Source organism: Eurypyga helias, unplaced genomic scaffold (genome assembly GCF_000690775.1).
Source record: "Eurypyga helias isolate BGI_N326 unplaced genomic scaffold, ASM69077v1 scaffold26800, whole genome shotgun sequence".
NCBI classification, from domain to species: domain Eukaryota; kingdom Metazoa; phylum Chordata; class Aves; order Eurypygiformes; family Eurypygidae; genus Eurypyga; species Eurypyga helias.
The window spans coordinates 39,952-55,666 of record NW_010224260.1 but is presented as its reverse complement, the minus strand read 5'-3'; the positions used below and the strand labels follow the sequence as shown (position 1 = coordinate 55,666).

At 45.5% G+C, this 15,715-nt stretch overlaps 1 protein-coding gene across 1 annotated transcript in view; it reads left to right on the top strand.

The window, feature by feature from the left end:
- The first annotated feature begins 1,346 nt into the window (after positions 1-1,346).
- Positions 1,347-15,715, top strand: part of LOC104516672 (latent-transforming growth factor beta-binding protein 1-like) — a 46,976-nt gene continuing 32,607 nt past the window's right edge. Inside the window, exons 1-4 of the mRNA XM_010161087.1 lie at positions 1,347-1,449; positions 3,641-3,763; positions 6,861-6,986; positions 14,625-14,750. Coding sequence (XP_010159389.1) covers positions 1,347-1,449; positions 3,641-3,763; positions 6,861-6,986; positions 14,625-14,750 — 478 coding nt within the window. The remainder of the gene's footprint in view (positions 1,450-3,640; positions 3,764-6,860; positions 6,987-14,624; positions 14,751-15,715) is intronic.

Sequence of the window (15,715 nt, the reverse complement as noted above, 5' to 3'; positions counted from 1 at the left end):
GTGCTGCTCTCTGCATCCAGGAAAATACCATCCCAGCAGCCACAGTAAAGGGAGTTAACTCTTTCTTGGCTGAATCCAGTACCATCAGCTTCAGGAAATGTGAGCTGATGATACAGGGCACTAGAAACTTAGGTCAGGGAATTTTGCTCCCGCCTGGCTTTAAGACCTTCATGAGTTGCAACAGTTGCAGAGACACTGTGTCAAGAACTAAAGAAAAATGTGGTGGAAGGGATCACTGGTCCATCCTGCCTCCCAAGGGAAGTATAGACCATATGGTGTCATTCCTGACAGGTACTCATCCAACCTGCTCTAAATAGGCGGCAGCAGCTGAGATCCCGAACATCTCTTGGAGCAGCCCGTGCCAGTACTTTGCCATCCTTGCGTTAGACTCTATCTTTTCCCAAACATGTGATAGCAATTTTCTGTTGCTAAAGTTTCATTTATGAGTTCTTACCTTGTACGCCTTAAACAAGAAAAGGTTCTTTCTTTCCTCTGCACAGCAGAGAGGGAAACACTGGCCTCTGATTTTGGGATTAGCCTATCTACCTGCATGTTTTCACTTCAGCAGAGTGGTTCAAATTCTGTCCAGTTTCCCAGAGACTCAGGGACGAACGTTTGTCACGACAGAGGATACCCAAAAATATAGCAGGCTATAAAGCCAATGTGATTGGCAGGACAAGGGGTAACGGGTATAAGTTGAAAGCAGGGAGGTTTAGATTAGATATCAGGAAGAAGCTCTTCACGGAGAGGGTGGTGAGGCACTGGAACAGGTTGCCCAGAGAAGCTGTGGATGCCCCATCCCTGGAAGTGTTCAAGGCCAGGCTGGATGAGGCTTTGAGCAACCTGGTCTAGTGGAAGGGGTCCCTGCCCATGGCAGGGGGGTTGGAACTAGATGGTCTTTAAGGTCCCTTCCAACCCAAACCCCTCTATGATTGGCACATCACTTGTAAGAAATGTGCTTGTTTATTCAATATTGATTTCTTCGACTTCATATGTTTTCTTAAAAAGGTAGCAGCTCAAGAAGCAGTTTGATCATTAGACACTTGTATGAACTCCTAGGGATATTGCAGAATTTGGCAGAATGATGCTGTACTCTTCTTCAGCTTTGCTTTTTGCAGCTCTCTGGCTGAAGTTTCTGTCTGGAAGTCTTTGCACAGTATTTCGCTTGTTTAAGAGTAGAAGGAATTTGCAAGTCGCTGTTCTGTGCACTGGCATGTACATGCAGTGTACACGGTCTGTAGGCATCCTTGCACTGAACTCTGCAGAAAATGAGGAAGCTGGACTGAGGCCTTCATACCTGTCTGAGAGCAATAATCCATATGCCCGTTCCTAATGTACCTGCCCGTATGCCCTGCTATCCAAGGCTGAGGAACTTCTCCCCTCTGCAGTACCCGCAGAGACTTGCTGTTACCGGCTTGGAAATCACTAGCCTGGAAATACCATCCACAGGTGGGCCGAGTGCCACTTACAGGTAGAAAAAGAGGTCACTTCTAATAGTCAGAGGTCTTCCAGATGCGTGGCCGTTCTGCCTTCCCTCTCCTTCAGCATCTCCTGTTCCTGAGATGAAGTGACGCTGAGACTTCCTGCTCGGTGTTGCTCGGAACGGGAGGGAGCACAGTGTGAGCGCACAAGTATCGCCCTTGTCTTGGGGACAAGGCGCGTGAACATGCACCAGCTGGGCTTGCGTGTAGACTGTACATCTCGCGGAACTCGGGTTACTGGAACAGAGTCTGCCTGGAGCGTGGGAGGCTCCAGTGTTCTCCTAGGAGCCATCGGAAAGTTTGCTAGCCAAAATGCTCCAGACGTGCACCTGTAAAGGGTGAGAAAAAGCACTGAATGTCTCGAGCACGAGTCCGTCTCTGATTTTTCTGGGTCTTCTTGTGCAGCAACCACAGGGCCTGTGAAGAGTTGTGTCAGGGAAAGGGAGGTTTGCATCCTATATGGAAAATAAGGCATTTTGACAGAATTTGGCAGAAGATGCCTTCTTGTTGTGAGACTTGGCATTAACTCGGCGCAAGGGAGTCGTTATTTTTTTCTCATGCTTCTAGTCAAAATTAATTGCTGTTTTAAATAAACCACAATTTATTTCTCAGTTGAAAATTACTATAAAACATGTGGTTATCAAAGGGTCACAACATTGTCAGCATTAAGTGCAGTTTTATCTGCAATAACACGCATTTACGTAAGAAAGCTATCCCTATTTATTACTTTTATCAAATAGATTAAAGCTCAAGGATAGTTGCACTCTGATATAGCGTGGGCTTGCCAGAGATAAGTGTAGAAATGAGGTCGTGTCCTCTTTTTTAATTACAACTGTTATTTCTTCCTGCAACACAGGAAAAAATTGCAATTCTAATCAGCGGAAATCCATGCTTAAGAAGTTAGAACAATCAAAGGCAGTGGAAAAACTCTTAGATAACTGTTTTTCAAAGGAAACTATCTGCGCTATCAGAGCAATAGACTCAGTGAACTATGAGATAGGGCGCTGTGGAGGCAGGGGAAGGTTGCTTATGAGATGATGCTTCTATTTGGCTCTCTTATTTTCTGTTTTCTTTTAAAACGAGGGGCAGGGTCATGAAACACTTTGTGATCTTTAGCTGCAGTGAAACAAAAGTGTATGATATCACTGGAATGTGGGCACTTGCTGTGTTAATCTTGTACCCACAGCGGCTGTGCTGTTTCCTCTGGGGAAGAAAAGACTTTAGGTGGAGGCAGTGCCAGTGTCCTGCTCTTGAAATATTTGATTTCTTTATATCTAGTTTGTATCCTGACCCTTGCCCTTCTCTGTGCATGTTTATCCCGTGAATGTGAAGTCATTAGGACAGAGTTTGCAGGCCTGAGGCTGGGTGCTGGAAAGGTGCTGTGTAGGCAGCTGGGAGTGACACCCTGCATGCCCTGACTCTGGAGCTGGGTTTATGGCCTTGGTGCAGCGCTGTGCAGCAGCAGCTGTTCAGCTTTGCGACCAAGGTGCAGAGCCTGTGACGTGGCTGCACTGCAGCACACGGACTGCCTCTGCATGCCCTTAGCACAGCCCTGTCCTGCAAGCCTTCTGCCTACACGGTGGGTTTGTGAGCAGCCTGCCAGGCACGTCTTGGTCTCAGCTGGTGTGACACACCAGCTGTGCTTGGGCTTGCCTGTACTCTGGGGATGCCCGAGTCGGGTTGCTTCCGGCTCAGGGATCTCCGCATACTGGTCTGGACACGTCCGAAGATGCATGTGGCAAACTACAGATTTGCATTAGTTGGCACTGTGTGTGTCTGCCAACTGTGCAGCTGCTGGGATTGTCTTGTTGGTTGCACTACTGCAACACCCCAGTCACCGTGACAGCAGGGGAGGGATTGGTGTAAAGCCCCGTTACGGCAGCTTGTGTTAGAGGTGCACATGGTGCATATCAGACAAGCTTGCTGCAAATAAATTACACAAGCTCAAATTTTTAAGCTCTCTAGAAATACAAGAAGTTTGATGATAACAGGAAAGATATTAAAGGGACTTTCTAAAGTGTGGTAAACTAGATTGCCCACACACACAGTTACTAACCAACACTGTTGCTTCAAGTTGCTATATTAGAATAAACGCATCACTATTAAGAGTTTCATCCATTTCTACGTAGTCTAATCATTCGGTTACATTTTTATTTCAGATGTTGATGAATGCCTTCAAGACAGGGATATTTGCCGTGGAGGAAACTGCATGAATACTGATGGGTCTTACAAATGCACTTGTCCAGATGGTTTCCAGCAGATAGCGAACAGGGGATGTCAAGGTATGAAATAACTATTAAAATACCTGGACCGTTGTTACAAATGTGCAATTCCATAAGCATAACTTACGGTAGTCACAGATCATGCTAAGGAAGAGAAACTCGTTTATCATCAGTTGTATTTTCTTACTCTTCTTACGTAATACCACTCTCTGTGAATACGTGCTGAGCAGCTATTTCTGCTGAGACTGAATCTCAGCCCTCACAGCTTGAATCTGTATTAGTAGTAATGCAGATGCAGTGCTACGTAGCACCCCGACCAGTGGAAGGTGTCCCTGCCCATGGCAGGGGGGTTGATCTTTATGGCCTCTTCCAACCCAAACCATCTATGATTTCCCCAAATCCTGGGAGTGTTTATTTTGACAGCACCTTCTATATTGGTGAATCAGTGCTGTGACAGAGCAGTACAGGTAGTGTCCAGCCAGATTACATAAACCTCTCACTTCTAAAACGCCCGCAGTGCTGTGTGGAAGATGGGTGGGGAGGAAGAGTGTGTTACCTGAGGCTGAGTCAGCAGTGCCAAACCCAGAAAAATAGTTCCCAGCTTTTAGACCTGAACAATCCCAGCTCCACGTTGTTACAACACCCAGGCACACCTCAGGAGTCCCTTTTGTCATCCCTTTGCCTGAGATGAGCACCATGGGGAAAAATGTGAATGAAAATTGGAAATCATTTCAGGTCAGAGTCACTGACCTGAAAGCATGGCCATTGTCAGGCCACGCTTGAGAAAGGAGACCACCAACGCTGAAAAATAACAACTTGCTGTAGAGGGGAGTGAAACTTCTTGAGAAACAGCCCGATCAATTTCTAACCAAATGGAAGAAAGGAGGAGTCGATATAAGGAATGCTGACAAGCTAGAATCGCCAAGAGCTGGTCACAGCAGAGGGATGTAAAGGGAGACCTTTGGCTAGCAGAATTAAGCATGGTTAGACTTCTTTTACTGTGGTTTTTTACTTGTTGTTAAGCTGTTGCAGGGTGCAACAGTAGAATTTGTATTTGTCAAAGATTAAAATATTCAGTGTATTTTCTTGTCCTGTATTTTGTACTGGACAAAAGTAGACATACTTGTATCGTAAACTATGACTTCTTTACCTTCCAACACCACCTTCAGAACGGTGTAAACTGATACATTTTTCAATGACTGAAAGTTATTTCTATCACAATTCTGTAATAGCAAGAAAAACCACACAGTATAGGACAGGGATTTTGAGAGGGATTAGGGGCATGGTAAAAGATCCCGATAACAGGCCACTAGTGCAGAGTGATCTTCATCACATGTTGTGCTGGGTATGAGCAAACAACATGCATTTCAATATACCCAGCTCTGAATTAAAGAAGGAGCCTGAGACGTGCTTGTAGGGTAGCGGGCTTCCTTCTGGGGCAGTCACTGAGAAAGATTTTGGGGTCAGAGATAGTAACCTGAACGTGAGCTTCCAGTGCAACCCTGTGGCCAGCGGGACTAATGCGCTCCCCAGAAGACTGGAAAATGAGAACATGCGGCAGGAGTCAGCGCCGTTTGTTTACCTCTGTTTTGCACTGGCAATTCAAAAGGGATGCTGATCAGCTGAGGAGAGTCAGAGATGAGCTCCAAAAAGCTGCTGGCCTGGGGGAAGGACGGAATGCTTTTAGCCTGCTTCTTTTGTTGAAGGAAAAAAAAGAGAGGTGACTTGATCATAGCCTCACACCTCCAAAGGAAACCATAACTGAAAGTAGAGTGCCATTGAATTAAACCGGGACGTTTACCACAGAATGCGGTGTCTGCACGTTGAATCTGGACTAGCCTAGAAATTAGGAACATGCGTTTTGGTAAGGAGCTAAGTTGAAAAGGGTCTGAAACATTAGAAATGGTGCAGTTTGCTCTGTCAGATGAATTGTGCTCCATTTCCCTAGTATTGTTAATTTTGTTTTCCTGCCTTTTAATACATCCTTGTACCTTGCGTCATCGGCAGGTTTGGTTTCCAGTATTTTTCTGGCTGTTTGAAGAAACTGACAGCTTAGTCCTGAGAACAGTGTGGGTCCTGAGAAGGTAGCGTACTGTCCTTGTTGTTGCTGGTCACCCACCGTTGCTGACTTTCAGAGCACTGCAGGAAGCGTGTCGTTGCACTGCGTTTACTCTGAGTTCAGAGAGAGCTTTAGACACGCAGGTGGTCTGTGAAGCGCAGCGCGCTGACTTTCCCCTGTGCACCTCGTGCAGGTGCGACCCTTCCCTGAGCTGCCTCTGCTCTTTCCACATGCTGTGCCATGACCTCCGGACTCTGGCGTAGAAGGTTTTACACACAGGACAGAATCAGTCTGTATCTAAAGAGAATGCTATAATGGATGCCATGGGTCTTGAAATGATGGGACTGAAATCATATTTTCTCTAGGCGGTCAGAATTCTTGTCTGCTTTGACAAATTTTTCTGTGGCTGTAACAATGGCCAGAATCTTAAGTGACAAAGGACAGAGTAAGAATAAAGAATTCTAGTGGGTGCTGAGGGGTGAATGAGCTACATGCGTGAATTTTGGTTGTAAAGCTGTGTTTGATCTCAGCATGGTACTAAAAACTCCTTAACAGGTTTTTGTAAAGCAAAGTACAAAAGAGCAGTTACAGTGTGAATGGTAATTCATGTGAAAGTGGCCCCTCGGTAAGGAATGAATGTGGCCCTTCGGTTCTGAGGGCAGGTTTTGTTGTTGAGACGTCAGCCAGAAAGAAACGCTTCTGTTTCAGATTCACCAGTTTGAAAGGCGGTGTTTGAAAAATGCTTTTCCAAGTTTGAACAAAAGCAAAAACCATGGCAGACTTCTGCATAGCAACCTTCCGGGACCATTCCCCTGCCCCCTTTCCCTGCGGCAAAAATCCCCCATTTGGCTTTCAGTTAAAGAAGATGCATTACATCTCACAAAGCACCCTCATCGCAGAGGGTGGCACAGGGAACATACCCATCCCCATACAGAGCTGAAGAACGATCCCGGAAGGTTTGGTTACTCTGGAGAAGGAGCCCCACTTACACAGCTTGTGTACATAGCCGGTGGAAATAAAAGCTGCTTTTAAGGCTAATTGAACTTGACGTTAAGGGTGTGATGGTTTGCAAAGCTGTTAATGTCTCTGTGTTTTCAGATATCAATGAGTGCGAGAGATCTGACCTCTGCTCGCCTCACGGGGAGTGTCTGAACACGGATGGTTCCTACCAGTGCATATGTGAGCGGGGCTTTTCTCTCTCTGCCGATGGCCGCACGTGTGAAGGTGAGGCAAGTCACAAAAATGCATTCCTGTTGATGTGCTGTTATTGGCTGGGGGAGAAAAGCAGTCAGTTTGGGCCTAATACCCCAAAACCATGATGTCAGTCTGCCACCAAAGGGCCCTTGGTTCTTCCGTCTCGTAAATGCGCGGGGCGCCGTGTTGCTGTGGGAATTGCAAGTAGTGTAACAGGAAGCGTGCAAAATTGACAATGTAACGGAGTTAATGGTTTTCACAGGCTGTATTTTACTTTTCTTGATTTTCAGTAATTTTGCTATCTTAACATTGGGGGTTTGGGGTTTTTTTTGAGGAAAACCAATAGGTGAAAAAGAAGGAATACTGACCTAAATTGGTGAAAAAGAAGGAATACTGACCTAACTGGCAAATGAGGGAATGTTATTCCTCAGTTAAAATATATGAAACCAGTGGACATCTGTAATAATATGAAAATCTATTCATAGACGGGAAATTACAATTTCTATCATATAGCAAGGGTGTAATGAATAAATACATATAAAATGCATGTAAAGTGGGTGTGGAACTCGGGCTCCTGGCAAGTCTCAGTGGGTAAGACCTTCCTGCCACAGACACTTAGGATTACTTTTTAAAGCTGCTTAAGTGCCGTAGCAGCGAGCTGCCTGAATGTGGTCATTGCTGTGTGGGACACAACGGAACCTTGCTTGTCGAGGCTTCAGGTTTTAAAAAAAGAGGCAGATGGAGCGCCCGTACAGCGGCAGCGTCTCCAGCGAGAAATTGCAGTAAAATGCTGACAGGACCTCAGGCACTGTGCGGGGGCAGAGGTGGAGTCTTCACAGTGCCACAGCCAGCTTTTTCTTCCTGCGTGTACACAGGTGTGCTTATACAGGTACGTTTCACTGCGGGCTGTAAAAGCTGCTCCAGTACTAACACTGGTGGGAAACATCAACCAGGAGCCTAGAATTTAGGTGTAACTAGGGTTTTTGGTTACAGCATGAGGATATATCCTGTTGCTAATGGAATGCCACGCTTGCTACTGATGCTACTCTCCTGCACGGAATTTAAAACAGGAAGCTTCTGCTCAGTGACACAAAGATGTGTGGCTTTGTGTAGTCAGTGATGCTGACAGAAAACAAAAATTCCCCTGACTGGATGAAGAATGGGTGTTCTTATGGGTGTTAAGGCAAGAAGCCTTGTGGGAAAAGTTCAGGAGGGGAAAAAATCCTGTGGTAATTGTCCGGCAGGATGCGTGCAGAGGAGGAGCATCGAGCAGATGATAGCTGGGTGCTAAAACCCATGGGTAGTGGGTCTGAAGCACCCAAGAAGTAAGCGACTGTTCTCTATCCCAGATCACAGGCCAGTTAATCCGTACGTGATGGATTTTCATGGGCCAGCTCTGCTCACAGTTCACTTAGGGATAGTGAAAAGGTTCTTTGCTCACTGGAGGAGACGTATTGACACTGCTGCCTGCCAGTTACTGCCCCTGCCTTTACCAGAGGCGGAGCGACATCCCAGCAGCATTACTTGAGCTGGCATATAACCTGCCATACCGTCAGCCATCTGGTATCCAATGAAATGAAACACGCTGTGGCAGTAGTACTGTTCCGCTGATGTAAGGGAGTAACTGCTGTATGTTTAGATATAGAATGACATCAAACTCACTATTTGTGCTTTAATTGTTACTGATAACTTAAAAAAATCCTGCAGTATTGCTGGTGCTTTTTCTTCTCTAAACAGTTATTTCGTAATTGTGGCGCAAGGTGAGAGAAACTTTCTCTTGCTGCCAAGACAAAAGCCTGGTCAAGTGGGCTGGAGAGCAAACCTGAATAATGCCAGTAACTGAAGGACAAGGCAGGATTTTGTGATGTCAGGTGAAGGGGATGATTCCAAAGCACGGACACGGACCCTCTCGGCAGCATGTGCACATTGCACCCAGTGGTTAGGAAGGATATGGTTAAATATCTTTCATTTCCGTGCGAGGAAAGTAGCAGCAGGTGTTTTGCCTCATTGCTGAGCACAGCCAAAAAACCAAAGAAGTGGTCAGAGAAGAATGCAGCCAGCTCTGGGGAGAAACCAAACACTCTGTTCCAAACCAGAGTTAGGAGAACACTTATTAACCTTTGAAATCAAACTCTCAGGAATTAAAAAAGGCAGAACTGAATAGAAACACAACTTGGGAAAAAAAATCACTCGGTGGCATCTAGTTGTAGGGGGTGTATCGGAAAGCATGAGCCCCTCTGGATCTCCGGCAGTTAACAGAGTAGCACAGTCCCTGAGAAGGGTTGCCGTCGCATAGGATGAAGTAGTGCAAAGTTAATCTCCATTAGAACAAAAAAGCCAAAATTTGCTAAATAGAGAAGGATGAAATCACAAGATCTTATTTCCAGGATTGTGCCTAGTTTTGGAACTTTTTAATGAAGAATAAAACAAGTACAAAACCAGTTGAGCGTGCCTTGCAAGTACTTGGTGGTGTGTATGGAATACAGATCAGACTTCATCTTCAGCACTTGGAAAAGTATTTTAATAACTTGGCAAAGCCAGGGTACTTCTAGTCTTCCGAAGCGGCATCAGCGGCGCTCCTTTTCTGCCACGACTAGTTTCTCCACTCTGTCATCTTAACAGAAGCCGTTCTAGAGTTGAAAAAACACGTTTAAAGGGAGCACTGATGGTGTCAGCATTAATATTTGCAGTGGTGTCAGCTTCACTCGAAAAAGCAAGACGAAACAAAAAGGATCGGAAACAAAAGGAACATGGGACATTCCAGGTACTGAGAAGGGATGTGGCTTCAAGCTGCAGGAGCTACTGATCTTTACACTAGGTGCCTCTGCGAATTTACTTGTAGTTAAGTGAGTGAGAATAACTGTTTATACCATCAGAGAAAGAACCTGAGGAAATTTTGCTGGATTCAGATGCATCTCTGTACCTGGGGAGCAGATTTTCCATATCTCCAGGCTGGTTTTGGTACGAGTTTGACTCTCTTTTTTTTCAAGTCAGAAACAACAACAACATAAAACATCGAAGAACCCCATGTGGTTCAGTTCTGGTATGGAGCTTTCATGGCCGTGAGCCAAAGTAAACTGAAGTAAGCTGTGGAGACTGTGTCTTCTTCCAAGGTGTAGACAAACTTTTGTTGTAGCAGTGACATTCCACTGCCGCCTGGCCCCAGGCTCAGCAATGTGGCTGCGCCAGGGTCTCTGCACAGGAGGCTCTCGGACTGCTCCGTAGCTCCCTGTCGAGCGCTGGGGTTCCTGTAAAGGCACCATTTCACCCAACTGGCTACTAGTCAGCTGCTGGCAGAAACTCAAGTTAGAGGCTCTCTGATGCTTAATCATAGAATCACAGACTGGTTTGGGTTGGAAGGGACCTTAAAGACCATCTAGTTCCAATCCCCCTGCCATGGGCAGGGACACCTTCCACTAGACCAGGTTGCTCAAAGCCACAAGTCAGTACCCTGCCCCAAGCACCTCTTCTCTGTCCGATCCCATGTCTCTCAGTGGCTTCCTCCCTTTTCCCTCTCTGCTCCAAGCCCTGAGCTTCACTGCCTGCCTCAACAGGCACTCCAAAAACCCTACGCATCCCACCAGAGCTCTCCAACCTCTGCTGCTTCTTTTAGCCTCGCTTACTGCCTTGTGTCCTGCTGCTCCTGATGCACAGAGCATCCAGAGATCATTCTGTGAACAAAGAATACCTTACAAACCCGTACACAAAGATGCTGCATTGTCCAGCGTTTAAGGTGACTGCGTAGCTATGAAGCCTGAGCATCAGGGAACCGAAGAGCAGAGCTGTGAGCGGTGCACAGCTGTTACCTCTGCCGCCAAAGGCGTTTGAAGAGCGTAGATGTTGGCTGCAACTGCGCATCGCAACCGAAACAAAGACAAGGCAGCTTGAGGGAAAGGGTATGGTAAGTCTGGGACTCCTTTTGGGGCACACTATGAGCTGCTCCGTGGAGTAAATTTTATGCAGTAGGCAACCTCACAGCTTCACCAAATCTCTGGTTAAATACCGAAGTAAGAATGCCCAGCCTTCTGCCAAACGTAGGTTGAGGTATGCATCTCCAGAGTGTGCCCCTCTGAGCTACCTTCCTGTCATGGCTTAAACCAGCACAGGTCTTGTTTTGACGGTGAACAATGGCAGACTTCACCAGCCTTCTCGTGTTTGCCTGTGGAGATGTTTTAGGGCATCGACCACTTCTTGTCTGGACGCTGGCTAGAGAAGTAAGAACACAGCGGGGAAAAACAAGAAACCCTCTCGTACCCACATCATGGCAGTGTTGGAATGACCAGCCAGCATTACTGCCTCTGGATGGTCCAAGTCTTTATTCAGATACTCACTTGGCTCATTTTCTCATGACAGCGAGTTTTATATATGGGTGTTACGGGCAGCCCTGAAGTCTCAGAATCCGAGCGCTGCTCTCCTAAGCACTGTACAGAACTGTCCTCGGGATCGGTTCCTCTTGCAGACGCTTTGCCGTGGACGCAGATTTCGGTGAGATTTAAGTGTCACACCTGAGGTTAAGTGTGCCTTCACCTCGCACGGGCCGGCAGCGAACAGGAAGGCAGCGTTGAGCTGAATAGGAGCGCGCTTGAGTGCACGCGTGTTTTGCCTTTCTTTAGATCCTGATGATGTTAGGGCAAAGGAGTTTTGATTAAAGCAGGCAGCACTGAGTCACGAGTTCTGACCCAGGTCATAATTACAGAGACCTGCTTTAGTCACTGTGTAGACACAGGATATATTAGTTTCATATTTCGTTTCTCCCCTTGCTTTGTCTCCATATAGCAAGAGAATCGCCGATTAGAAGCCTCGTGCTTTACAGGGTGATTAGAGAAAGAAATGCCCTTTCCGGCTGTAAAACAGGAGTCCTTTGAGTGAGCTGTCTAGACAAGGGAAAATATTTGGTGCTTGGACCTTCTCTGTAATTTCCCATACACTGAAAGATCCAGTCATGTTCAGACTGTGTACTTTTTAAAAACAAAACTGTCTTCTGTGGCTATGTTATATGCTAAATTAGGACACTTCCTACACTCACAAGTTTTGTTTCTGCAGTCAATGACCTTAGTTTACCTTTGGACAACCAGCTGCCTGATCCATTCCCCTATCCGTTTCCTTAGCATTTAGCTATTAAGCAAGAGAAACAGTGTAATTTAGGTATTCTAAAGCCTCCCGTTGTAGTTTTCTCTGTCTGGTCTTTTAACAGAGTAAGTGTCCTGTGGCTAAAGAACCTTTGTTACTAAACTACAGTTGGTCACTGAAGAAAATACAAATGCTGCATTGTTGTCTGTTGTCTTAAATTCCTGATTGTCAATCCACCATTGTTCACTTATTTTTAATTCCTTTTCTTAACTTTCCTTAACCGGATTTTCTGAATAAGATAGAGAGTGTGCAGACTTTTTGACCAGAAAACTGGTCAGATGTGAAACTCTGATGATCATGAGACTAAACAAGATACGTTATGCAGGTATAATGCAGAGCAGCAAGAGGGAGGGACCAGAAAAACAACCATAAGGAACTTGTATCTTCCTCCTCCCAGTATCTCCATCTGTTTATAACTCTGTCACTGTGATGAAGGGAGTGAGTACCAAAGGTAATACTTGACCTTTCACCTTGGACAGTGTCCCTCATGCAGTTACATGGATGACTCTTGTTGCTGAGTTAATTCTACTGGGAAGGGTCTGTGGTAGCTTTCAGTAAGTTCAGTACGTGGAAACCACCCAAGTTTTCACATTCAGTGCCTTAAGAATGAGCATACTAGCTCTTGTGTTCTTTGCCAAATACAAATAACCCTTTCTCAGATTAATTCCTTCAATATTTTTCCTTTGTTTAATAAAGCAAGATATAAGACCATTAAAACCTTCAGTGACAAAACCAACAAACCAAATAAATGACTCTGCCAGTTCCATCTGCAAGCACTTTTTTATAATTATCAATTATGCTCTCATATGTCTGCTAGATTTTGGTGTATGTAGTACCTACAGTTTTGGCATGAATTTTGTATTTTAGCTGAAGGTTGTTAACCAGCGGATCAGTTCAGTAGGAGAAGAGGTGAGTTTTCCATCACTTAAACATCCTAAAGTGAAATTAGATGCCCTTCTGAAAAAGATGTTAAAATTCCACAATTTACTCCATTGGTACAGAAGTTGCCAGGGATGTTTTGTTAACCTATTTAAGAGGATGTGGGTAGTCTCTTCTGGTGTTAAAAATCTATATGCCATTCTGAACTGGTTCAGACCCTCTCCCTGAGGCAGACAGAAGCATGTAAGCATGGGTTCAAGCACTTGGGGATCAAGAGGGCAGCACAACAGGTAACCTGCGTGGGTGGTGACGAGGTGCTGCCCAAGTTGGATAGCTTGGTGTTGGGGTTTAACCCAGCCAGCAACTGCGCACCGCACGAGTCGCTTGCTTACTCCCCCTGGTAGGATGGGGGAGAGAATCAGAAGGCTGAGAGAAAATGTGTGGGTTGAGATAAAGATGGTTTCATAGGTAAAACAAAAGCCACGCACGCAACCAAAGCAAAACACAGAATTCATTCACGACTTCTCATGGCAGGCAGGTGTTCAGCCATCTCCAGGAAAGAAGGGCTCCACCAGGCATAACGGTTACTTGGCAAGACACACACCATCCCTCCAAACATCTCAGAATTAACTGTAGTAGCTAGTACCCAGATAAAGAATCCCTTTATTCACCAGTTAAAATGCAGTTACCCCTGAGGCATATTGCAGAAGGCAATTCCAAGCAGGCAGCAACCTTACTTAATGGTTTCTAGGAAAAAAATACAGCAGTAATTTTTCTGCTTCAAACTACTAATCCTAGTATTCTGGTAGGTTCCCAGAGTCAGTTAACGATCTTCCTCCTGAAAAACACACCACGGGTCTTGGGTTTGGGACTTTGAGTGAATTTAAAAAAATACATTCCTAGCCCTTGTCATACACCTACAAAAATAAACCACGTTCTGCCACCAGCAGCTCTGCTTCATTACAGGCTGATGGGCAGCAGACTCAAAGACAGACTTACTCATGCAGATGACTCGTAGGGCCAGCAGACCACAAAAGGGAATGCCAAACGAAAGGGCCTGTAGATGCAGGCATTGTAATTAATCTGCCTACCTGAGTATGATTATTCGTATGTGTAAGCTTAGGGGATTAAAGCCAGAAGGCTCAGACATCCACAGATATTTACCACATGCACCATGGATTTCTCTTCTGTGCTGAGAGCCAGAATACGATCTGTGTGGCACTTCTGCACGAGGGATGCAACCACACCCTTGAGCTCTTGTTGGCACAGGGGGTTTGGTTTCACACGCGTTGTTGACTGTGTAATGCTGCTCTGGCAGGATCTCTAGGTCAGAGAGATGGTCGTATTTAAACGATGGCTTACTCTGTGGTATGTAGCATCAGGCCACGAGTGGCAGAGTTGGTGAAATGGATGGGAGACGGTTGTCCTAAACTCTTGTCTGACGTAATTCCTGCAAAGTTAACACTGAAACAGTTCCTTGAATGGTGTGTGTGGTTACAGTGAATTTGTGTCTTGTCCTTTGTGTCTTCCTTCCCAGCGTATAGAGGGACGTCCCTGCATCTGTTTGCAAAACTGGCCCGACTGTTGTTTCCCTGCACGCTTCACGAGTGTCTGTCTCTGTCACACAGGCCTGTCTGATGTTCAAATTCTTCCTTGCAGATGTTGACGAATGCGCGAACAGCACAGCCTGTGGCAGTCACGGGTTCTGTGAAAACATGGATGGCTCTTACCGCTGCCTGTGTTACCAAGGGTATCAAGACACGCAGGATGGGCAAGGATGTACGGGTGAGTTCTTAGGTGCAAGTAGTCATTCCAGCGAGGTTCTGGTGAGCCAGAAGCAGCCTATGAGCAAAATGCCCTTCTCCACAAGAACATTTTTCTTTCCCATCATTTTTTGTTAAAGTTTTGTACCACTTGCTAGTAAAAGAAGGTTGAGCTGTGCTTTACTTACTGAACTTTGTGCCAGATGGAAACTTAACGTGTATCCCTTTGTTCAGAACCTGTTACTAGAATGGAATGCAAACCAACAGCGAAGAAGCCGAGACGCTCATTTTATCTCTGTAAAAAAACCTAAGAAAGCCCACTATTTCTGCACGTCACAAATCTAAATCATACTAGATAGAATGTAATGCTTCAGCCGATTTAAGTTCAACATCTGTCTAGTTCCTTAGCTGAACAGCCAGAACTCAGTGCTACCCCTACAGGAAGTAACGTCTGGCATGCGGTATGCCAGCCCGAATTAGATGGCACACCTCCCTAGGCCCATGGTGGGTGAACAGAGGGTGACGCTGGCTTCGGGGAAGGCACCTATCACCCTGAAAAGATGTGGGATTTCTGTGACTGCATAAATACTGCATGTTTGTCTTGGGAGTAAGAGGTTTCCAGCTCAGTTGTTAATAGTAATGGCTGGACTTGAGAACCATCTGAGGCAGCCCAAGTCTCTAATGTACAATTAATACCAGATCAAGGAAAGGTATTTATTAAGCAGTTTCTTCTAGCCAGGCTCTGGATGAAACACATTTTCCAGATCAGAGACCTAAATGGAATACCAAGCAGAGAGGAGGAGTTGAAAATTGTACAGAAGTGTTTGTATGTGTTTTCTAATACATGAAATAGTTTTCTTACAAAATTCTTTATGCCATTTGGCACTTAGTTTGCATCGTATCAGTGTACCTCTTTGCATGAAAACAAATGAAGCCAAGAAAGAAAAACAAACGAAAGAAAGCAAAAGATGGTGTGAAACTAAATTT